Genomic DNA, 25329 nt, shown 5'->3' with positions numbered 1-25329 from the left:
TTAGTGAGCTGGGAAAAAGGGAGGAGCTGCCTAGATCCATGACCCCAACCCAGTTCTTCCACAAAACGCTAAGTCTAGATGGAGCACAGTTTGAAAATAGCACCTCTAAACGGTAGAGTTTGCTTAGACTCTCGCCGCGTACTGAAGCCCGGGATTCTTGAGAACGAGTCCTTCGCACCTTCTCAGCTAAAATCTCTGCAGTTACTTCCATTTCTAAATATGAATCCATGGCTACTTCAGCTTTAAAAAGAGAGGTGGAGAGATTTCATTTAACCCTGAGAAGCATTTACTAAGGAGTGGGTTTTTCCATATTTGAATCTAAACTTTCTAAATCGGCAATAATAACTACATTAAATTTCCTTCCTATGCTGTAGAAAAGTAGTGGGCCCTGCTCTGAACCATTTGCTGAGCAAAACATTATCACTCACTTTAATTAAAAGTGGGCCCTCAATTCACACAAACGGCCTGGCTTCATGATACAGTCATTTCTCACTCAGACACCAAGTATCAGCAAGAGAAGGTGGGAGGGACGAGGACAAGCCAACAGTCCAGCACAGAACCCTTGACCCCTGAAAACTGAGAAAAGTCCAGAGATAAAACATCAGCCTTGTCCCAACCTGAGACAGCAGATGCTTTACAAACCCGGTCATATAGCATGTGGCCAGCAATGAGATGACCTCAACAATGTCAGGTAATGAAATGAAACAGGGAATTCTTTCTGAAATGACTGAGGAGTCTCAAGGGGAAACATCGAAACAGTGACATATTTGTTAGGCTGCCAATTACCAGGCACTCACTACGAGCCAGGTCTGATACTCAGAGGTTTAGAAGTACTATCATTTAATCATCACACAACCCGAATGAAATGGCACTGCCAGCTCCTTTTTACAGGAGAGGAGAGTAAGACTCAGAAATGAGCCGGGTGCCATGCCCAAGATTACACAGCTAGCAGATATCAGTGGGGAATTCTAACCCAAGACCCAGCTTCCTCCAAAGCCTGCACAAAAATTAAACGGTTAAAACCATCCCTGCTTCCTTTATCCTGACCCACAATCCTACCTTTTCCAATTGCCTTTTAAGTTCTGGCTGTGCCTGCTCAGAGACCACCACCACCCACCCACCCCCCCACCCCCCGGTGGGTTGTGAGTGGTCCAGGTGGCATTGACATCTCAAGGGTAAATAATACAGATAATACAGATGTCCCCCTTCCTGGCCATTTTCAACTCCTGAAGAAAGCTGTGGACAGGTTACCACAATTCAGATTAGAACTTCTCAGAGACCAAGAATGACACACACACACACACCACGCACACATAATTCTCTCACCCCTTTCTCTCTTCCTTCGAGCTGGGCTGTGGGACATTCGGTTTCCTCATTTATCGGTTTACAGAACTGACAAATACCTCTCTGTCCTTCTTCAGAGGAGCTCCCCCAGCTAGGAGACTTAGCCGTGACCGAGGCTGGCTGGGATGGCCTCAAACTCAACTGGACCGCAGCTGACCAGGCCTATGAGCACTTTGTCATTCAGGTGCAGGAGGCCAACAAGGTGGAGTCAGCTCAGAACCTCACGGTGCCCGGCAGCCTGCGGGCCGTGGACATCCCGGGCCTCAAGGCCGCCACCCTTTACAGAGTTACCATCTATGGGGTGATCCGGGGCTATAGAACACCAGTGCTCTCTGCTGAGGCCTCTACAGGTACCTTTCCCTCCCTGTTCATGCTTTCTTCTCAGGTTCCCTGCTTCCTCTCCAGATGATGGGTAGGGAGTAAGGAGTCAGCTTCTTTCCATGTCCGAATACTTCCATGCTCCCCTTAACTACTGGCTGTGCATGGTCAGAGATCTCTCGCTGGGCTGCGCCTTGGTCCAGACGCCTTTGCCATCTCGAGAATGAAGGATGTAGATGTTGCCTTTTTTGACCTTCCTCCAGCCTCTCCCAGACATCACCTGTCTAATTCTACAACTACCTCTCTATTGAATGATGGCTTTCTGTTTCAGGAGATAACCTGATGGTTTTAATTTTTTTCCTCTAGTGCCTGGATATAACTAAAAGCTGACTCTTCCCCTGTGTGAGTTGTGGTGGAGCACAGATTATTTACTTCAGAGAGTCTTTTTTGCTAGTTGGAAATGGTGCTTTACTATTCCGAATCCCTCAAGGGTATGAGCACTGCGGTTCTTGCATTTAAAAGAAATGTTTGAGTTTAAATGTTTCTTTAAAATACACTGAGGATAATAAGAGACCTGAATTACCCTCCTCCGGCAATTCTCTCAGATACTGAGTCATTGTTAGAACACCAAATTAGCAAATAGCTAGACCAAAAAGAGGAGGAAAAAAAATCACACAAATATGACTGGATACAATACCAAAGAAAAAGCCATTCATTAGCAGAAGTACACACAGCAGCATTTGAAGCAAGGAATGTCCCAGGCTGTGAATGCCAAAGATCTGATGCCCTTTTTGCTCTTTTAATCAAGAGTTGCTCCCTGGAGTGTTGACCTTTGGATGGCACACTCCCAGCTTAGACCCAGGAGGGTGCATTACAGTTTACTCATCACTCTGCTGAGTGACAAGGCGTTCACTGTTTCCCCAGGAGCCTGCTAAAGTGAGCAGCCTTTCCGACGCTGCTTTCCATTGCTCATCTTTCTATATGCCTACACTGGTTTAAACTCAGTAGATGCTGTGTTGTTTGGTTTTGCATATGCCCGCCCCATTTTTATATAATTATTACAACCAAACTTTCATGGAAACCTGTATGTCCTAGTTGATTCTACCAAAAACAGATCCATATTTTAGCCTCAGTCATTTCAGTATCTCTTGCTGACATAAACTTACAGCACAGGCAACTGTGAACGGTGACCCTAAAATGCCTAAAAATTGCAACTCAGGCTGCCCTGGATGTACCCAGGGCTCCTTTATTTCACGTCCACAAACTTTCCCTTCCCAGAAGGCAGATCAATCACCTACCACTTCTGATCTTTCCTACAGATCTTGTGGTTTGGGTGTTCTTAGTATGTTTGTGCTCTTTTTTTTTCTTTTTATTGATAGCAACATTCTTGCCTCTGATGAGTCAGAATGCTGGAAGGACAGGCAGTAATTCGATCTGATTTCACCAAATCTCTTGAGAGAGGAAAGTCTTCTCCTTCCTTGCCAGAGAGACAGTATTAGCTTTTCAAACCCTGCTTCTGCCTGCCCTCTGCATGTTTTATTCCTGCTCTGAAAAGTTGGGGTAGGACCATCTCCAAGACAAAATATTATTTCTTGGCTGAACAAGATTGCCTGACTGCTTTGTCTTGGCTCAGCTCTCCTGGTTGGCAATGCAATACGAGCCTTCTTCGCCCACACAGAAAGCAGTTAAGAGAAGACAAGCTATTTTAACAAAATATGAGAACTGCCGGCCCTTGTCAGAAGCACAAAGAAAATACCAAGAATTACACTGACAAGTTGCCAACTTCCTTTAAGTCACAAAATCGGAAGCCTGAGTGTACCACCTGGGGAGGCTAATGGTGTCAGAATTATTTAGTCTTCATTGGAATAGATGGGAGCTCTCTCAAAGCAAAGGACACCTGCAGAAGGAAGCCAAGTAATTTTGGTCTCCCAAGTGCAATTCAAGACAGCGGAAGCTGCCAGCACTCATATCTTTCGACTGACGGCCAGCATCCTGGAGGTGGGGCTCCTGGAAGCATCTAGGCTTAGGCATAGCAGGGCCTGCCACAGTCGTTTGGCATGTCTTCTCACACACCAGATTCCAGCCAGCCTGATCATGTGTGGCAGCTCCAGAGCAGGGAAATCTAATTGCCATACCTTCCTTTTAACAAATCCCCTTTTCCTCTCCCATTGGCACCGACTGATAACACTGCTTCATTTTGCTCTAACCCTGAACTGTCAGATCTTTCTACCCAGCTGCGGTTCTATTAACAACCTCAACTTTAAAACGCAGCCAGAGGATTCACTCAAATTGATTTGTTTCTTCTCTCCTACCCACCCCCTTTTTTTTTCAGCTGGAGAACCCGAAATTGGAAACTTAAACGTTTCCGACATAACCCGTGAGAGCTTCAATCTCTCCTGGACAGCTACCAATGGAACCTTCGAGACCTTTACCATTGAAATTATTGATTCCAATAGGTTTCTGGAGACGATGAAATACGAAATCTCTGGTGCTGAACGAACTGCCCACATCTCGGGGCTACGCCCTGGTAACGATTTTATTGTCTACCTCTCTGGACTTGCTCCCAACATCCGGACCAAAACCATCCATGCCACGGTCACCACAGGTACACGTGCATTCTCCCGTTCATAACACCCTCTCTCCAGAGTCTTCTTTGCAGGGTGAAGCCACTCCTTCTCACCCACTGAAGCACAAGCCACAGTGCAGTAACTCCTCCAGGATGCCAGGCTGGAGAGCTATTTAACATAACTCTCTCTCAACAGCAGCTCAAATGGTGAATTTCCATTAAGCCTCTTGCCCGATTTATCACTGACCAGGACATTGGCAGTATAAAAGGTAGTTTGGTCCAGTTTGCCATATAGAATCTAGAGGAAAGGATTCTCCTCTTTGACAAAACAAAGAGGTCATAATGAGCATTGTCCTTGACTTTGAAAGTCATCTACATCAGTCATAGAGTCCTTAAAAATCACATTTTTTGTCATCCTACTGTCTTTGTCTTTCTAGTGCCTTTGACCTCCTAATACCCAAATATGCCAACGATTTAATATGATTGTGTTGGTGCTATTTTTTTTAAACTGGGAAAATCATGAGAAAGAGCAGAGATTACTGATCATACGAGTGCAGAGGAAACCATGCCACACAGATCCCCCCAATTCCATTGCCATCTGTAGGAGAGGAGACCAGAACATGCTGTCTTGCCCCAGAGCAGTGAATGATAGGAGACAAACATAAAAGTAAAATAGTTGTGTTTAAACAAAGAGCTTGGCTAGCAGGAGAGTAAATGGCTCTCACTTTAAATTCGTATTATCTGTGACATACATTCTATGGCAGATGTTCTGTGGCCTGTGACAAAAGAGAATATTCTATATGAATTCAGAAAGGAGAGTCTTTCCATTCGAAATAACATTCTTAGCACATTTTAGATAATGCCTTCTTTTGACGGTTAGAGTAAGACATCACAAACTGATTTTTTTAAAAAAAGTTATTTATGGAATAAACACAGGAAAATTTCTTCTTATAGTTCACAATCTCATATTCTTGGGAATTCAAGAAAAGGATTGACATTTTAGCATCAAAATTATCATGGGCCATCCTTATCTAGTTCTCATGTCAGCCAGATTAAAGTACAACAAACCTAGGGAAGAAAACTAGTAACCATATGTATTTGTTTCTCATAGCTTAAGTGGTTTCCAACAAAGGAAAAATTCCTTTACTAGAGGGTAAAGTATACAACTTTATGGATTTAGTCTTACGTGTTTTGCTTTGGACCCTGTAATAGTGTTTTAAATTGACACACTTTCATATTGTTTTCTTCTCACTTTGGGAGCCTAACCTCTCCTTAGCTACCTCACTATCTCAAATGTGACCTGGGACAGTATGTCCATCTTGTGGAAAGCTCAGGAGTCTGCCTTTGATGGCTTTCTCATAGAAGTTAGGAATTCTGACCACCTCCAGGAGATGGTGGTGTGTTCCGTGCCTGCGGCATCTCGCAGCCCTGTCATTAACAACCTCGAAGCTTCTTCCAATTTCCCTGCCCACCTTCACGGGCTGATTAGCAGCAGCGCACTCAGACCCGGATGGTCCAAACAACCACAGGTATTTCCCTTGATGGGTTCTTCATTATCCATTGAACTTCCTTTGAGGAGCATTCCAAAAACTCACTCGCTACTCATTTTTTATCCTCCTAGTTCCTCTGGATCTTCTCCAAATTTGATAAAGCCAACTCAAATTAGAGCTTTAAAGTGGTTTTTTAGAAAAATACTCTCACCCCAAATTAAGGAACTTCAGTATCAACCTCTTTTTTCCTAAATATCTACTCACATCTGGAGTTTTTCTGTTTGTTTTTAGAGAGGTAACCTGACATGCTTTGACATGAATTTCTAAACCATCCTTCCATCTGATCTTGAATAATCGTTTCCAGTTCCATTCATCATCATTTGCCTGTGGTCTTTCTAATCAAAATTTGCCTCTGTCATTTCAAAGAGGTGTGTGCATGCCATTTTTGGTTCTTGGTCAGAATGCTATACATTCTTTTTCTCTCCAATAAGATTTTAAAAGTGGTTCCACTAGCATGCCGAGAAAAGACCCTAAAACATACCCCAAGAACCACAAGAGGGGATCCAGTGGTTTCATCTTGTTCTTGAGATTTTTATTTGCTTGCATTCCCTACAAACAGATTGCTCTTTTTTTCACATTTACTCAAGCACGTTTTGTCACCTACTGATATCTGTCACAAAGAGTCAGAGTTTTCCTTTCATCCATCATCTCATTCAAATCTTGGTGCATGTGGTGAATATTCAGAGCCTTAAATTTTTGAAAATGTCCATCTTTACTGGAAGCAGGCAGCATGCATGTCAAGGAATTGTTTCAAAGGATTAGAAGTAGTAAGAGAAAAATGTCCCTAGCGTGCATGGAACACTAACTACCATTCTCTTTCTGAGTTTTTTCTTGCATCTCACTTTTTAGCTTGGTTGCACCCTTTGGGAGACAGCTGGCAGTAAACCTGACCTTGAGAAGGCAGGTCTTATTCGGCATGGTGAATGTGTTGGCACTGCCAGTCTCTGTCTGGCAGCATGAGACAAGTCCTAACATGCATCCTTAATTTGGGAGATTGCTTCCATAGCAATATATAGGGCAACCAGAGTCTCATTTGGAGGATTTTACCTCCTGTGAGGTTAAGGTAATTTGCCAGTGCTGTGGCTAAAAATTATACCATCATTGGCTTCTCAAACTGACTAAGTAGGAAATCTCAAGCCATTTTCTTATGACTATATTCTGCTTCTGAGCCAGATCGTTTTGTCCACAGGGACTTTATTGCCGTGAGTTATGCTGTGCAATTGTCCCGTTAAAGTTTATCCAAGTGAGTCCATTCCTTTCTGCAAATGCTGGAACTGCAGCAAAACAAGTCCCAAAACTAATTCTCCTTGGGAGAATTAGTCTGCTTCCTCTCAATCCTAAAACCTGATCCTAGTATCTCAGCCCTCCAGGACTGTTGTGTCTCTCTAAATACATTCTGAATGAACTTGCTTTAATGTTAGTATTGCCTTATAAATACACATTTATGAGGCCAAACCACATACATCCCAGCTGAAAGTAGCAGTACTGGCTTCCTACATTTGAAATGAGTTGTTGTCATCACTGATTGTCTAGACTTTAAGGGACAAAGGAAACTTAACTTCAGTGGAACTACGCATCGTTCCAAATTATCCGTAAGTGAATTTCCTAATCAGAAAATAGTACTCCTAACTTCAAGTTTTTCTTTCATGTTTGCACACACTAGGAATTTTTTAATGAAAGCCATTTTTTACCTTTACAGTATTCGCGGTGAGAATGTAGGTTTTCCTATGGGTGTACATATTTGGGTTTCCAAATACAATGGAGAATTTCTCTTGTATGAATATTAGCCTTTAATTTGTGCAATCCAAATAGATATAAAGAAAACTAAATAAGGAAACTTCAAAGTAGCATTTTCTAAGCCATGCTCAGTGGAACACCAGCTCCTTGAGATGTTCAAAGAATATTCCTCGTAAAGGTTATCCACTGATCAGTAAGTTTATGAAATGCTGGGCTAAACACAATTAAGTAGGTTTCTTTACAACGCCAGTATTTCAGAGCCTTTAAAATGCTAGCATGCTTTGTGAACCTCTAGAGTGAGATACAATGCACGCTTTACCATGAAGCTGTCTTTTCTTGGAACATCTTACAGAGCTGGTACCACATTACAAACCTTCGAAAATGTAACCTAAATCTCCTTTATGTTAATTCTACTTACTGTTCTCATGGCTTATGTTTACTTTTCTTCACACATGACTAGCAAATGGTCATGTTTACACTTAAAAAGACACAAATCCACACCTGCAGATAAAGAAATGCAGCCTAATATATTACCTTTCTGCAAATATTTGGAGGGATTGATACTTTCAGGTTCTATGGCTACGTTCTGGAGAAATCCACTGCTTCCTCTAATCACATCTCTCTCTTTCTCCCAGCCCATGTTTCTTCCCCTTCAGAGCCAGAGCCACAGCTGGGCACGCTAATCCTTAGCAATATTACTTCTGACAGCTTCAACGTGTCATGGACCACTCAAGCTGGGCCTTTTGCAAAGATTGTTATCAATATTAGCGATTCTCATTTCCTGCATGAGCCCCAACAAGTCACAGTCTCAGGAGATGCACAGCATGCTTACGTCACCGGCTTGGTGGAGAACACTGGCTATGACATTAGTGTAACAGGGACCACCTGGGCTGGGGACCCCACCAGACCCCTCACTGCCTTTGTCATGACAGGTACTCATTCAAAGGTTCTCACTTGTCTGTTTAGAATTCTGCAATGGGAAAAGGAGGTAAAGGTGATAGACACTGTCAAGGGAAATTGAACCTAAAACACAGTCTTTGCTCCATATGTAATTAAGTAAGGGGAGAGCGGATACTATTGCAAAGAGGGACAGCCACTCTTAGGAACTGGAAGTAATATATTCAACAGTTGTATAAAGCTTCTGAGGATTTCCATGCCCAGTTTTATAGGTTGTCTGATCCACAGTTTGGAGATTCTGGCTAAAGAGTGAGTTCTAATTTAATAATGGCCTAGGGCATGAATTTTATCCATAAATCATACTGGGTAAGTCCATATACTACCTACCCCAGAGATATAATAATTTACTTTTTCCTTCTAAAAAATACTTCTTTAAAATTGTCTTTATAACAGATTAATGAAAGCTCAAGCTAGGATTGCAGATAAATCTTGTTTAATTAAACCTCACCCATTCATTACTTGACTTCTAACTTCTTTTTGAATTACATTTAAAAAATTAGTTTTCTATTTTCTTCCCTGAGATTATTCTAAATCAATGGCAAAGGTAGCAAATGATGTGGATTTACAAAATCTCAAGTCTGAAAAATCTCAGAAAATATTTAGAATTCTATTCCCTTCCACTAATGAGAATTTTCAGGAGACCAACTTTGTCATATGATTTTCACATTAAACCAGGCCTCTCCTAGGGTCTAAATTTCTGTAAGTAAGCTCTGCTAATATGTTCAATTAAACATTTAATTGGAGTCAGTATGGTGTCCCAGAAGAGTAAGGATTTTGAGATCAGGCCCAAGTGATTCCTAATCCTCTTCCACATCTTTTCAGTTATATAACCTTGTCTGATTCTTAACTTCTCTGAACCCCAATTTCCTTATGTATGAAGACAAGGTAGCCACAGCTTTGTCACAGGGTGTTAAAATGGATACATTGAATTTAAACTGTCTGGCATCCAGTAGGTGTTTTACAGATGCTCACTCCTTTCTGCTGTCTCACAATACCATGAAGAAAGTGGCATTCTTAAAAATAAGCAACAAGCTAGACAGGAACAGTAGACCAATGCGATCATGACTTTCCTATGGTTTTTAAGAGAATCCTGGACATGTTTTAATATGAGATCAAAACGTGGTTATATTTTCTGTCCAGTGATCTAATGTGAATCCAATCATTTAGACAGTCTTCAAATGCAGGCTATGGTAATTAATTTCTTAGCAGGGCTTGGGCAGACAAGGGTAGCCATGATATGAGAATCTCACTGCCCAGGAGGAAAGGAATGACCAGGTGCAGATCTCATCAGGCCCTTACTTGTAGCCTCTTGCACGACCTCCCACAGAACAGAGAGAAGAAAAGGAAGCCAGGAGAGCTGGCCTTAGGAACCCTAGATCCAGTTACAGCATTGTCTCAACTAATCCTCGAAGTGAAAAGGCTGCATTTTAAAAGAAGCGTATTTTAAAAAGAGAGGGAAAGAAACTGAACACGAGAAACTATAAATAAGAAACCCTTGATTAACTAATTAGCCTGAATGCCCTCCTTTTCATTAGAATATACTACTTTGATGGCATGGAGGTGCAAAGCGCCTATCAAAGCAAGGCGCCACTTATCTAAACAAAACTCAGCAATAGAATTTGAGACCCTTGTCTTGCAGACAAGGAAGCCTGTTTGCACAATAGATGTGATTTCAGCTTTGCCTTTGATAGAGTTATGATTTTGGGGGAGATTATTACATGGTTTAAAAAAAAAATGCCTCAAAATAAATGCCAAGTGTTTCAAAATAAGTACAGGAAGTCCAAGCCATAGCAAAATTTAAATCTCTGCTTAGGGGATGAAGGCAGTAACTTACTTGTTCATTCAGTCACCAGACTCTTCTTTTTTAAACATTTTTCTTTGCATCCCACGGATGAGACTGTGGGCATTAGTGTAAGATCATTTATCTCTTTGAAATTTTTCGTTTAGCTACAATGGGGAAAAAGGCTATAAACTAGATGTAACTAAAGCAGCTCTAGCTATGGAATCTTCATTCCCCTGCCCCCTCCGATAAAAAATGAATACATTCACCATTACTGTGTTTTGTTTTTGTAGCGGGGAGGCATTGGACCTTTTCCACTAATCCTGCTTATGCCTCAGGACTTGCCAGCACTGATAGGGTTGACTAATTAGATGTTGGTTGAGGGTGTAGAAAGAACATTGAACTTGGAGTCAGACAACCTGGTTGGATCTTAGTTTAACCTCCTAGTAGATATATGATCTTGGACAAGTCATTGACCTCTCTGTTTCTTTAGATGTGATAGGGGAGGTTGATGAGTAGCAAAATCTACCTTACAATGTCCCTTTGGGGATTAAGTAGGATAATGGATTTGAAACCCTGTCAATTGGGAATTATTGACAGAAATTCAGCTGATATAAACTGACTCCTTTTGGGAATCCCAATGTGTGAAAAGACCCCTCGACACCTAAGAAGCGAGAGTGCCTGAAATACATATGTTTGGTGAGTGAATGAACAAAGGACGATGACAGAACTTACTGAAGATCCAGGCATGTCCTTAACTTCTAACTTTATCCAGGAAAATATACATCAAAATAATTAGCTAATCTCAGTATTCTTTACTGGACCGTAACCATACTTGGTTAATTTTGACACATGAAAAATCTTACTTTCTCCTTTTATCTCAATTTGTAAGCGTGTGTGTCACTAATGGGCCTCATAGACTTGATTCAAAATTTGAACTAGAAATAGAATAGAAACATGAGGTATAACAAAAAGGAAGTATATTTGGGGGGATGGAGAGTGATTTGCTTCAAGACCAGAAGACAGTGAGAAGTAGAGAAAGGGTCCAAACCCAATATAAAATATCCAATTTTATAAGAAGTTCATGGTCTTTGGAGTCAGACCCAGCTTAAATACCTTGCTCTATCACATACTAGCTATGTGACTTTGGCCAAGTCAATCTCTTTAAAGCTCAATTATCTTACCTGTATAATGGGAAAATTATCTCTCTCAGAGACTTGTTATGAGATTTACACAAGATATCATTTAGCACCCAATAAACTCTTACTAATATTCATTTTCTGAGCATATAACACATTTAATGATGGATGGGGTAACTATCAGTGTTTGTGGAGACTTGTGCTATCCCAGCAGAGTCAGTGCTGCTAACCTGAGTTATTTTCGCTCCTCCCTTCTTTCAGAGGCCCTGCCCCTTCTGGAAAACCTAACCATTTCCGACATTAATCCCTACGGGTTCACAGTTTCCTGGATGGCATCGGAGAATGCCTTTGACAGCTTTCTAGTAACGGTGGTGGATTCAGGGAAGCTGCTGGACCCCCAAGAATTCACACTTTCAGGAACCCAGAGGAAGCTGGAGCTTAGAGGCCTCATAACTGGCATTGGCTATGAGGTCATGGTCTCTGGCTTCACCCAAGGGCACCAAACCAAGCCCTTGAGGGCTGAGATTGTTACAGGTATTTTGATTCCAGTGAGCCATTTTCTTCCCTTCCTGGTTTCCCACCGTGTAATCCATCTACCAGATCACCATGGCATTAACATCCTTGTCCATGTTCTCTCCTTAATTCATAGATGTGGCCTGCTCGTTTATGTTTTCCCCCACCCCACATTCTTCCTTGTCTTATGTCTCTAATGAGCACTTCCTTTCTCCCATTCTGGAAATGAGAAGGTCGAAATGTTCCCACTTGGTGTTCCAAATCCTTTGGATCATGTCTTCTCTGTAGCTCTTGTGTGATTACTCCACGTCGTCTTCCCCTGCATTCATCCTGGCTGGTCCCCAGCTCCATTTCAGCCTTCTCAAAGGAAATATACCAATGAGTATATTTCAAAAACTTAGTTCCAATATTTGCCATCTCAAAGTTTCAACTGTGATCTTGACAAACTTACCAGGTGGGTTTGTCATTGGATAACCAATTGTGAATTTATTATTTTGGTAACCAGTAATATCATAGATATTCTTCAACACAGACTAAATCCATAATTTCCTCAAGACTATTAATTCCTAGAGGAATAGAGCATTAACAATGTTAACATTCAAAAATCTGTGTTTCCCAAAGTCTTTCTAGAGATTAGTAGTTCCATAGATTATTCAAAGGTCCTACATGGTGAAGAAGTTCCATGTTCAAATAAGTTTTGGAAACACTGACTTAAACATAGTTTAACAGAATCCTTGACCACAAGGCTTTATAGAACATCATGATGTGCATGTGTCTCTCCAAGAGGGAATTACCCAAACAATATTTCCCAAATTTATTTGACAATGGATACCTTTTAAGGAAGAGGATCAAACGAGGGTAGTTTGCTGTGAGTACACTTTGGGAAACTCAGCTGTAAATTTATCTTGACATCGAGTTTTGTCTAGTTCAGGCAATCCAAAATAACACCTTGAGTCTAAAGTATGTAGCACAAGAGGTTCCAAGCCTCAGTTCTACCATCTTAACACTTATCTAATGGTTCAATAAAAGCAAGAAATCAAGAGTAGCATCCTTCTTTAGTAAAACAGCTCCAATAAAAAAGCAAAAGACCATAACATGTATGTCATTTTAAAAGCCATTTTGCTCATGATCAAGGAAAATATAATCAGTGGTATCATCATGGGCAGCTCTACAGATCGTTAATGGTGGTTTATTTGTCTTTTCAAAAAGAAAAGAAAAAGATCTTACAGAGGATGGGCACTCAGCCATTGGAAGACAGCAAATGTAAATAAGTTAATGGCTTTGAACTTGTTTAAAAATGCGGAGGTGGGGCATGCTGAGTCCAGATGTAGATTTATAGAATTGCTTTTAGACAAAACTCACATATGCAAGCATCCACTTGGTTTGTATTAAATGTGTCAACTCCATCTTTCCCTTCTCCTATGCCTGCTAGATTCATTCATGTTGAATAATTTTATTTTCGATATCTCAGGACACTTCTATCTCTAAGAGCCGGGCATCACTGCATATTGATACCCCCATGGAGAGAAGATTGCACAGGCTGATAAATGATGTTTTCTTTACTCCTTCCATCATTTTCTCCCCTTCTAGAAGCTGAGCCAGAAGTTGACAACCTTCTGGTTTCAGATGCCACCCCAGACGGTTTCCGTCTGTCCTGGACAGCTGATGAAGGGGTCTTCGACAGTTTTGTCCTCAAAATCCGAGATACCAAAAAGCAGTCTGAGCCACTGGAAATAACCCTACTTGCCCCTGAACGCACCAGGGACATAACAGGTCTCAAAGAGGCCACTGAATACGAAATTGAACTCTATGGAATAAGCAGTGGAAGGCGATCCCAGCCAGTCAGTGCTATAGCAACAACAGGTACTGTACATAAACAGGAGGAAACAGAGAAAAGTCATAACGTGGGGTTCTTCTCACAGGGCTGGGAAATTACAGGAACTTTAGATGGCAGACAGGTTCACATTCAGATCCTGGCTCTTCTGGTTGTCAACTGGGTGACCATGGACAGTCTGGCTAAGTCTTGATGGAAAAAGAGTCTTTATGCCATTTACTTAATAGCTTTGTGAGGATTAAGTGAGGTAATTCATAGAAAGCCCATAACAGAAGGATGGGCACATAGCAAGGGCTCAGTAAATGAGATATATTTATAAATTCGTTGTTATTAATACATTATCATTATTATAATTATCACATTTTTTCCATTCCAGAGACTCTTCTTTCTACGTATTATCTTATCATTTTTTATCCAGAGATATGCTTCCTTGTTCTTTGATCAGATGTTCAAACTACACTATACAGGGATAATGAAGGAGTACCTCTCTATCTAGAAAAATTAATGTTTATAAAATGTATAAATAATCAGTAGCATGATCAGGAAGGAAAAAAGAGGAAGCTGGCAAGGTTAAGGGCTGCTCTTCATGAAACTCACTAATTTTACTTGCTACTTATAGCAACTCTAAAAGGCACTAGAGAGGTGAATGAAAACTTTTTCATATGAGTTGTTTCAAGGAGAATAAAGAAAAATAGTAATAACATGACTTTATAATAATAATATAAGACTAACGTGACCCTTTAGGAGGAAAAGGAAAGACCTATAACAGCTGAGGTGAATTTCTTCACAAAACTGAGGGAGGTGGAGAAAGCCTTAGTTAGAGATGACTGCTTCAAAGAGGAACCAGAGGGGGGGGGGAGGGAACAGAATCACGGGGAGAGGTAAAAGGGCCCTGAGAAATGATGTAGCCCCGCGTCTTCTGTTTGCGTGTGAAGAATCTGAGGCCCAGAAAGTAAAGGGATCTGCCTAAGGTCACACAGCCACATTTGGAGTGGAACACAAATGCCAGCTTATTTTAATACTATTCGGTGTAAGCGGGCTGGATGACAGACAACCGACAAATATACACACTTGCCTCTCTGACAGGCGCAGAGCATAACACTAGCCAAAACCTTCTCTTTGTCCATGGATGAGTATTTTATGTCAAGTTTCAGAACCTGGTAAACTCCAAGAAGCCACTATAGAAATCATAATCTGTATTTGTAGATGGAGAGGAAATGCGGAGATGCAGGCAGCAATTCAGTCAGAGGAAAAGCCCTGTTTCTGATTAACATGGGCACTCTATCCCCGGAACGCGGATCTTGGTTTCTCCCCACCCTGTGGCTGCCCATAAAACAACTTCGGATCAGAGGCAGAGCCTGATTTGACCTTGGTTTATAAACACTGTTTTTTTAAAGTTTACTTCTGATCACTGATTTTGTTTCATTGGTCTTATTTTCTAGAGGCCCTGCAGTTCTAAAGCCAAAGGGAGAATGAATACTCATGATTTTTTTTTTTTTTAGAACAAAAGAAAAAGAGAAAGCAGCCCCTCCTTTTCTGGAAAGCCCTTTCTTTGATTTCTTTCTCTGGGGTCTTGTATTTCACAGCCAAAGAACAGAGTGTGTGTGTGTGTGTGTGTGTGTGTGTGTGTGTGTGTGTGTGCGCGCGCGCGCGTGCGCGCGCAGGGGCCTGCTCCAGTACTTTGAGAGGACAGGAGAGGTGACTCTTGAGCCAAGCAGATGTCTAACTTCTACCTTCACCTCATCAACTTTAAAGTCTCCTTATTGTTTTTTCATCCCTCCTCCTGTGTTTTCTCCCTCGCACCATCGTAAACCTTTCTCTGTGATGTTCTGCTCCTCTTTTTTCCTTATAAAAGCTGCCGGAGGTTGTCATTCTCACTACCCAAGCACAAGCTGCCAGCCCTGAGTGCCCCAGGCAGAGGGTGGTTAGAGGTGGTGTTGCCTAGTGGTCAAGCCTGCTGCAGCCTCTAGGTGATTCCTCGGAGTCTAATCCTGGCCCTACTTCTTAAGAGCTATGTGACCTTGGGCAAATCTCCTTTCCACTCTGAAACTCAGTCCTCTCGCCTGGCAGATAGAATTTACCTCAAAGATCAACCATGAGATTTATTTAAGATCATGAATGCAGAGTATTTAGCAGATTTCCCTTGCTCATCATAACAAAATTAGCTATTAATGAATTATGACTTATAATATGTAACATAATATAATGTGATCTAATATAAATTTTATTTTTAATTAGCCACTTGGTTCAAAATTCAAAAGTTAAAGAAGGATATAGAGTGAAGTCTATTCTATGCCCTTTCCACCCAGTTGCTCTATCTAGAGGCAACCAATATTACCACTTTCTTCTGTATCATTCCAGAAATACTCTATACAAATAGACAAAATTAGACATAAATCCACAGTCCCTTTTTTTAAATTCTTTTTTTGGCACAGTGGTTAACATACCCATTCTTTCACACGTTGTTGCTGTGTGTGTTTCTTGCTTATTAATAGATCTCAGAGGTAATCACATATCTTATTTATTTAACCATTCCCCTACTGGTGGACACTTAGGTTATGACTTTTTTGATCTTTCTGCCTATCATTCCCTGCATTCGCAATGACTCCTCTTCCCCTCTGTAGTTTAACTCACTTCTTCACAATAGTCTTGTGCCCTAACCCTCCCAGAGTTGCCAGGAGTTTCTTTTGCTTCTGGGGAGTTAAATGCCAACATGCCTCTGTGCACCATCTGGAGGGTCTCTGGAATAGACAGAAAATAGTTCAAAATCCAGCAACAGAGTAAAGTGACTTTGTCATTCTCTTCTGGAGATTGCTTAACCTGTCCTCATTGCCACTCCCAGACATACACTGCCTGTACTCACTTCTACTCCCCAAGGCCAATGGGGGTATCTCCCACTCTGCCCACCTTTCTCATCCAGACAGACTCTCAACTCCTCTGCTCGGTTCCAGGTCAGATGCACTTAAAACCGCGCCCCACCACACTGCAATAACATTGTGTCTGGGGCCTGTGTCGATGGGTCGACAGAGACCCTTGCTTGGCAATCCTCCCTTCTATATGAAGCAGACTCTTTATGCAGAAGGAGGCATGCTAAAATAACAAATAGTCTTCCACACCTAGGTAGATCTGTTGTCCAAAAATATCTCACACACACTGACCCTGGAATTCCACCACCACTGTGCTATATTTTCAGGTTAAACGTGGCTATCTTCCTGTTGCCACTCTAATCAAGCACATGACAGATGAGGCTACTGATTCTGATGGTTTCGAAGACAGAGCAGATAATATTGCCATTTTGCAGATGAGAAGACTGGGATCTAGAGAGAGAATCTTTGGCCACAAGATACATCTTCTAAAATATGCCAGGACCTGCACCAATGAGGTTTGCAGTTAGAGCGGACCAAGCTAGCAGCATGGAGAGCCTCAGTGCCTGAGTTTACACACCTCCCTGGGGTTTTTCCTCTGCTGGCCTCATATAGATCTTTCCTAGAGGCTACTTCAAAATCTAAGGTGGCCCATGGCAGAAAGAGTCACATGAGAAAGAAAATAAGAGAGGGTGATCATGTTTACTGAATTCTTACTGCATGCCAGAGTCTGTGCTAGGAGCTTTATATGCATTATCTTTGCCAATCCTCAAAACATTCTTGAAAGTAGGCACCATTTTACCACTGGAGAGATGGAGCAACTGACCCTCATAGAAGTGAAGAGACCTGTCCCAGGTTGCCCAGCATCTCCACGGCATTTGGACAGTCAGGATCTTGCAGGCTCCAGAGCCCTCGTGGTTTCAAAAGTTTTCCCAGAAAAGGATAAAATCCCAGGCAGCCATGGAGTCTAGGGGTGGCTACCAGGTTGCAGGAAAAAGCTGTAGGAGGAGAAGAAAAGATAGAAATGGAAAGGGAAAAAAAAAACATCCTCCCAAGAGTGGTCTGTGAGTTTCAGCACTTAATGATCAACGTGGGTTGGAGAGGGGAAAAGATGAAGCGAGCTCCCTGGAGACCTGAAAATTGTTTCCTGCGTTCTCTGGTTAAGCATGGTCAGCTAAGGAGGGCAGAAAGCTAAGCCAAAAAACATACAGAGTAAAGCCAGAGGACACTGGGTTTGGGGAAGAGATATTTATGTAGCAGAAACTAGCCCCGGGCATGGCTTTCCCCACAGGTAGACCCAATGTCCATCGGGTTGTTTGCTTTGGTGACGGGCCTGAGGTTGCTCCCTGGCTCCAGACATCCATCCAGTTCCGGGAATGGGTTTGCCGAGATCAGTTTCCATGTGAACATTATTTCCAGGATCGTGGGGTTGTGCTCTGTTCTACTGCCCAGTCCTGGGACCCAGAAAGGTCACACTACAAGAATGTTCTTTGGAGAACTGAGCCTCCATTTACTCCTCTGTAAAATGGCTAACCGTTACTTTCTTCTCAGAGTTTTCTAAATGAGGGTTAATCTTTATAAATTCAAAGAACTGTACAATTGTCAAGTCTTGATATCTTTTAATAAAAGGAACTATAAAGCGAAGATTTGAGGGAAAAAGTGCTAAAAGTCCAAAATTAAAGGAGGGTGCATTCCGAGCTGAGAAGCCACTCACCCACGCTAAGTCAGATGCCAGCTGCTGTGCTCGCATTCTCCTTGAATGAAACCAAATGGCAGCCCTGCAGCCCTGAGCCCTGTACCTGAATGAAAGAATGGTCGTTTCTAGCAAGTCACAACTTGACCACAGATCACCACATTCTTCATCCTCAAGGCCTGGCCCAGACACAAACTAGGGGCTAAGTATTCCTGGATAAGGAATCCAAGAAGAATCTTTGACGAGCAAGATAGTTAACTATTTCTGGTTTTCTCTTGTGTTTTTTTCCTTGATAGCCATGGGCTCCCCGAAGGAAATTATTTTCTCAGACATCACTGAAAACTCAGCCACTGTCAGCTGGATGGCCCCCACTGTCCAGGTGGAAAGCTTCCGGATTACCTATGTGCCCATCGCAGGAGGTAGGGGGCTTGGAGGGAGGCGGGGGAGGAGGAGTCTGGAGGGTTTGGATGGACTAGTGAAGACAACCCGATAATTCTCATCCTGCCAAATGTCATGGCCATCCTTAATTTGAGACCATCTGGATAAACCTCATTTATAAAATGCTATGATATTTTTGGAAGAAACTACCTCATGAGGATCATTTTAAGAAGACCCTTTCTAGCCCCGAAATTCTAAACGTCTATAAGAAATAAATTCCCAGTATTGTTTTTACACAATGACAGAAGACACTAAATACATTGGCCTTGTCTCTTTTGGCACACTCATCTGAAAAGCTGGTTTTGACCTGGATAAATGTAAGGTTATGGCCTTGGATCCCAAAATCTGTCTGTCTCACTAAGGGATGGAAGTTGTGACTGAATAGAATCTGGGGTTCTAGTTTAGAGCGCATGGGCTGTAATAGAGACCACGGAGGAATCACAATCTAATCTGTCTAAAAACATTCGTGCAGGCAGCGAGCTCTCTGCAAAGTGGAAGTCGGTACAAGAGAGAATGGTTAATAACCTCTTCAGAGTAATGCTATAGCATCTCTATGGGGAGTTTGACCAGCTGATGTGCAAACTCCTCACCAGCCCTGAAATTCTAAGAAATACAAATTTTGGACTTTCTAATAAATATAAGTACAAATTTTTTTTACTATTACCATCTTCTTTTCTTAAAGAGAAGCATCTCTGCTAGTAATGGAATCTATATATTCCTAAGCTAAGACAATGTGTTAACTATAACAAATATACATTATATGGTAGGCTTCCCATATTCTTTGTGAGAAACGTAAATAAAATTTGCCCAACATGCTAGCTCTCTACTGAATGGAAATTTGACATTTTTAGCACATCGTGACTTCATGTTTTTTTCCTCTCCTGGCTTGATTTTTGGCATCTGCCCGGATGGAAAAAAAAATCATACGAAAAGTAAGACCTATTATCTTATGCCAGAGGGTAGGAGCAAATGAGAAAAAGTCAAGAAAAATAGTTAAAGGTGCTGTGACATTTCCAAATCGGATAACCCATTCCTGGGGCAAGAGTGAGTATGTTTCAGTGACATTCGCCATTCCCAATGTTACTTTTGCTGTATTCTAGGTACACCCTCAGTGGTCACCGTGGATGGAACCAAGACTCAAACCAAGCTGATGACACTCTTACCCGGAGCCGAGTACCTTGTCAGCATCATCGCCATGAAGGGCTTCGAAGAGAGTGAACCCGTCTCAGGAACGTTCACCACAGGTGTCGTGCTCACCTTCAACTATATATATTGTTCATGACTCAGCAGCTGGAAAAATATTTCTATTTAGGAAATTGTAGTGGGAAGTGCACTGGATTTGGAGCGTCAGAGGCCTCATTTCTGGCCTGTTCTCAGTCTCTCATGGGCTCAGGAACATTGACTTCGTCCTTAACCTCTCTTGGCCTCCATGTTCTGGGGTCATGTGGAAGAAAGAGCGCAGGTTTGAGAGTCACAATGACCTGGGTCGAAATCTCAAGCCTACCAGTTTTAGGTACATGAGTGGTTAGTTCATCTCTCTAGGGTCTAGTTTCCTTCTCCGTGAAATGGGTGCAATTCTGCTTCCTTTGCCGTAAGATCACATGAAACTCTATATGTAAAGCATCTGTAAAAGGTGAATGACTGACTATACAGGTTACCTCACCTCCTCCCCTTCTCCACTTGGTGCCAGGAGCATCACGAGTGTCTTTTCAATCGAGTGCTTCACACAGACACGTAATGGTGACAGCTACAAAGTAACTACTCTCAACTGAGCAGCTACTGTATTTCGGGCACTGTTATTAAACCCTTTATATTCAAACCATTAAAATGGCTGTTATCCCATTTTACAGAAGAAATAACTGAGACCTAGGAAAATTAAGCATCTTGGCCAAGGCCCCATAACTAATAAATGCTGGAAGCAAATCTGAACTGAGGTCAGTCTCACTCCAGACTCTGTTCTTCTAAAATAAAGGGTTATTTTCCTATTATAACCTGATTTGGACAGCACACTGTAAGGAGGAAGAAATAATGAATTGCATTGAAGGAGGATGAAGTGGAAAATTTCTCTTCAGGCAGCCATGTCTCTAAACAATTTATCCTTTGATATATGAGCAATTATCCAGCCTAATCTATTCAAGGATCCAAAGAATGGGCCTCATAGGAAATTTTAAAAATATCCTAATGGTTCAAAAGAGTTGATAATATGTAATTAAAAGGCCCCATCTGAACCCAGAGTCTTGTCCGCCCTGCCACACAGGCTTCTATTTCCCCCTTAGAAATCTTTCATTCATGGATTCTCCACAGCAACAGATGGCAAAGGCAGGGTGGGCTTCCTCCCAAGGCCACATTGTTCTCATCAGTTAAAGGAGAGTCTGTACAGGCCTGACGAAGCAGGGATGAACTCAGAGCGGATGATGTGGACTCCCAAAATTCCTCTGCCACCTCCTGACTGTTAGGCCCGTCATTTCATCTCTTGGGGCTCAAGCACCTCATCCATGAAACGAGCTGATGACAGCTGCCCTTCACCCTCCCAGGGCTGTCATCCCGGAATAGCTGAGTAGTAAATGCGAACACAAGAGGAAAATAGCTATATTTAGGTTGTTTTTTTAAGAAAAGATTATTGGATAATAACAGTGGTCAGTTAAGTGGGCCAGGACTCTGTGAATACCCATCCTTTCTTTAATAGTCACATTAATAACAACTGCAATTATTGAGCACTGTCCCCGGCACATTTGACACACACTGTCTAGTTCATCCTTACAGCAGCCACCCTTTCACAGCTGAAGAAAGTGAGGTTTGGAAAAGAGAAACAGCACAGGGCACACCAACCCTAGACAGAGAAGCCAAGGTAAAACCTGGACCACTGGCCTCTGGAGCCTGGGTCCGTGCTGTCTAGAAGCCACCTAAGCAGAGCTCTCACTCGAAGCTCAGGAAAGTCTTGGGCCGCGTCCGCTCTGTCCTTTCCTCTGTTTTTTAACAGTTCATAGTGATATGAACTATGATGGAATCCTTGCCATGTGTTCAGCCCTTTCCATTTTATACATCACCTTTCTACCTATAATATCATGTGAAAATCAAAATAACGCTAAGAATAAAGCTGGAAGGAATTATTGTGCCCATTTTACAAATGGAGAAATAGAAACCCAAGGTAACCCAGCTGACAAGGAAAGGAGTCATGACTCAAACCCAGATCATCCTGGCTCCAAGGTCAGGACTCTAAACCTTCCATGCAGTTGACATTGTATCCCAGACCAGGAATCCAGTAGCAGTGTAGACAGCCGAGCCGCTGTGGCCCAATGTTCTACCCCATGACTGCCTATCTCTCCAACACATTACCTTTCTTTGCAGCTCTGGACAGCCCGTCTGGCCTGGTGACAGCCAACATCACTGACTCAGAAGCCCTGGCCATATGGCAGCCAGCCATCGCCCCCGTGGACAGTTATGTCATCTCCTACACAGGGAAAAGAGGTAAGGTCACGTGCCAGACCCTCCCCACTCTGAGGAATGTCTGTCCTGCCGTAAGCTCTCCTTGCTCTCCCTTCTCCGTGTCACATTTGGTACAGGATGACAGAAATGCATGGGTCGGCTGGAAAGATTAGCAGTATTCTTATGGCTCTTGATTGCCACTTTAGAACAACTCATGGGCTGGGGCTGGGGCTGGGTGGGTGGGTGTGGAGGGGCCTGATCAAGGGGTCGCAAGAAGGCCCTGTCCATATTTCTCTGCTGTTGTCAGGTGAAAGAGAATCAATATTGTGGTTATGTCAAGGGAGTCCAGTCAGCCATTAAAAAAAAAAAAAAAAAAAAAAACGAAGGGAACGTCCCCAGCCTCTTTCTCCTCTCCTGCTAGCCTCTCCTCCCATCAGCATGAGCCGCCCTCTCTCAGAAGCAGCTCTCACCTCTTACAAAGAAAAAGTCCAGAACCGAGAATCTTAAACAGGCTATATCCGGTGGCTCTGGGGAGCCTGGGCTTCTCAGAGGTCACAGAGGAAGCCAGTTGTAGCAAATTTGACTGAGAAATCAGAAATGATTAATCCTTGTCTTTGCAACCATCTTCTCTAATTTACTCATTTGGCAGATTCAACATTTGTTTGGGGCACCAGCAAACCCCAGCCACCAGAATGTCAACATTAAATACACATGAGAGAGAAGAAAGAGCGGTTCCTTTTCAATGAATGAACCCATACTTTCGTACTGGCCACTCCAGAAAAAATTTTGCTATCTTAATGTCAAAGCATATGGGAGTTTTATACTTTATGGTTCAATATTGTTTTACTCGCAGTGACAATATGGCAGGGCACCATAAACCTGTGCCTGGGGCCTCTGAACATCTTAACTCTTCTGAGTCTGGGAAGATGGTGTGGTCTTATCTAAAATAAATCAGAGTATAGTTCATGGGCATCATGGAAACTGTGGGTGCAGCCCTAAGAAAAGGCCTGATCCGGAAGAGGGGAGAGAGTGACTAACTCGTTCCAGTTTGCCCAGGACTTTCTCAGTTTTAACACGAAAAGCCCCAGGAAACCCCTTAGTCCCTGGCAAGCCAGGACGGTCAGTCATCTATGATTAGGAAATCAACACATACATCTAGGCACTGGCGTTTGGTTTCCACTGTCAAACCTGAGCCAATGGGTCTCAGAGGCAGTAACCGGGCTCTGGTGTGTCTGCCGCTGGTTTCTGTGGTCCCACAGCCTAATGTTTGACAACATTTGGCAAATTATGAAAGGACACATAAGTAAGTGAGAAGGACAGGGAGAACAAGCAAAGGACAAATTAAACGTGGGCGGCCCGGGGCTTGGAGATGTTACCTACAGCTCTCCTCCAGCTAGTCCCTGGGCCTCGGCTGCAAAGCACCATGTGAAAAAGTGCCCTGACCTTCAGTTCCCCTTCCTTCTGATTCAGTGCCTGGAAAAATCCAGTCTCCATATGATAAATCTTTTGCAAATGAGATAAGTGCTCAAGAGAGAGAAAGGGCCATGAGTCGTCTCAGAAGTCAAACCTGCTTTTCTGCAGGGTCACAGAAAGTTTCTGTGTTAGGAGGTGTGTGTGTTGCTGGCCAGCTCCTCTCAGACCAGGAGAGGTAACTGCTTCGGTGTCTGTGTTTCACGTCTAGTGCCAGAAATTACAAGAACAGTGTCTGGGAACACGGTGGAGTATGTGCTGACCAACCTCGAGCCTGCCACGGAATACGTGCTGAGGCTCTTTGCAGAGAAAGGGCCCCAGAAGAGCTCGACCATCAGTACCAAGTTCACAACAGGTACAAAGGCGCCCACCCACAGCCTCCATCTTAACTCTTTTTTCTTGTCGGATCCTTGCAATGTGATGACATCAACATCAGCTAAAGTCACTAGTGCCCACTCAATCGGAACCTTAAGAAACACATGATTTCCTTTTGGACTGAAATGACCTTGTTCTCTCCAAGGACAATTTTAAGAGGAGGACTTTTTAAGTGGAAAACCAGCTCCTACTGGCCCTAAACCCATTATGTGATGATCTATGTTCTAAGCAAGGAAATAGTTTTCAGAGAAAAATTTTTCAGTCACGTTTTCCTAACTGTCTATTGGGTATTTATTCATGGGGATCTTTTTACAAACTATAACAAGCAGAGAAATAAAGGTACTCTCCTCCCAGTAGGGGTGAGTACCAATGTCAGCATCCATCTGTCCTCTTGTTGAGAAACAAGGGGCATCGGTGACATGCTCACAGCTGTGTCCTTCTCTCCAAATCCAACCAAGGCCAGTCAAGGCCTTGCTGGGCTCAGGAAAACATGGCCCTTAGGATGAGATGAACCACTGAGAATATATATCTTTGGAGATCACGTGGCTCAACCTCATTTACGGACGGGGAAGGTTCTATTCAAGGTCATATAGGGCAATGGTAGGGAAAGGACTTGAACCCAGGCCTCCTGATACCCAGCCAGGGATCTTTGTCTTACACTTGCTGACTTGTTTGATATGTAATGTCTTATCTTCTCCAGACCTCGATTCTCCTAGAGATTTGACAGCTACTGAGGTTCAGTCAGAAACTGCCCTCCTCTCCTGGCAACCTCCCCGAGCATCTGTCACCGGTTACCTATTGGTATATGAATCCGTGGATGGTACAGTCAAGGTATCTTGAAGTATATAAACAATTTCCCAGGGCTAGCTGAAACATTTACATGATCCTCAAGGTAGGGAAGAATCATCTGGGTGTGCTTCTCTACCTCAGTGCAACTGGGAAGCTGAAAAAAAAATAACTAATAGGGACTGGATGCCATGCCAGACTTTCTGAATCATATGCTCCAGCCTCTCTCATTTTAATTAGACTCCAGTTTTGATAGCCAGCCAAGGTCAAAAACACTGCTTCAAGACTTGAGGACATTTTAGGAACTGAAATCTTGGTCCCTTAATATTTTATTGAGTAAAGGTCAAAGGCTTCTTCTTCATCCTCGCCATGTAAATTACCTCCCAGATGGCATCATTCCATTATGCATTCAAATATATATCACCACATTCTTATCACATCAACCGTCAAACTTATCAACTGTTAATAGTGTTACAGAAATTGTTAATATTATTTACATTCTCTACCCTTGAACTTCTTTTCTTTTACTTTTTAATTTG

The 25329-nt window shown here is 42.5% G+C and overlaps 1 protein-coding gene across 1 annotated transcript in view; it reads left to right on the top strand.

Moving 5' to 3' along the window:
- TNC (tenascin C) overlaps nt 1–25329 on the top strand; it is an 89210-nt gene that overhangs the window by 52262 nt on the left and 11619 nt on the right. Inside the window, exons 13-21 of the mRNA XM_023531043.1 lie at nt 1422–1694; nt 3995–4267; nt 11653–11925; nt 13495–13767; nt 18592–18714; nt 19834–19977; nt 22082–22201; nt 23841–23984; nt 24705–24835. Of these exons, the coding sequence (XP_023386811.1) occupies nt 1422–1694; nt 3995–4267; nt 11653–11925; nt 13495–13767; nt 18592–18714; nt 19834–19977; nt 22082–22201; nt 23841–23984; nt 24705–24835 (1754 nt within the window). The remainder of the gene's footprint in view (nt 1–1421; nt 1695–3994; nt 4268–11652; nt 11926–13494; nt 13768–18591; nt 18715–19833; nt 19978–22081; nt 22202–23840; nt 23985–24704; nt 24836–25329) is intronic.

The sequence above is a fragment of the Pteropus vampyrus genome, unplaced genomic scaffold (assembly GCF_000151845.1).
Source record: "Pteropus vampyrus isolate Shadow unplaced genomic scaffold, Pvam_2.0 Scaffold61, whole genome shotgun sequence".
Taxonomy (NCBI): domain Eukaryota; kingdom Metazoa; phylum Chordata; class Mammalia; order Chiroptera; family Pteropodidae; genus Pteropus; species Pteropus vampyrus.
Note: the sequence above shows the minus strand (reverse complement) of the source record. Positions and strands in the feature narration are given on the sequence as shown.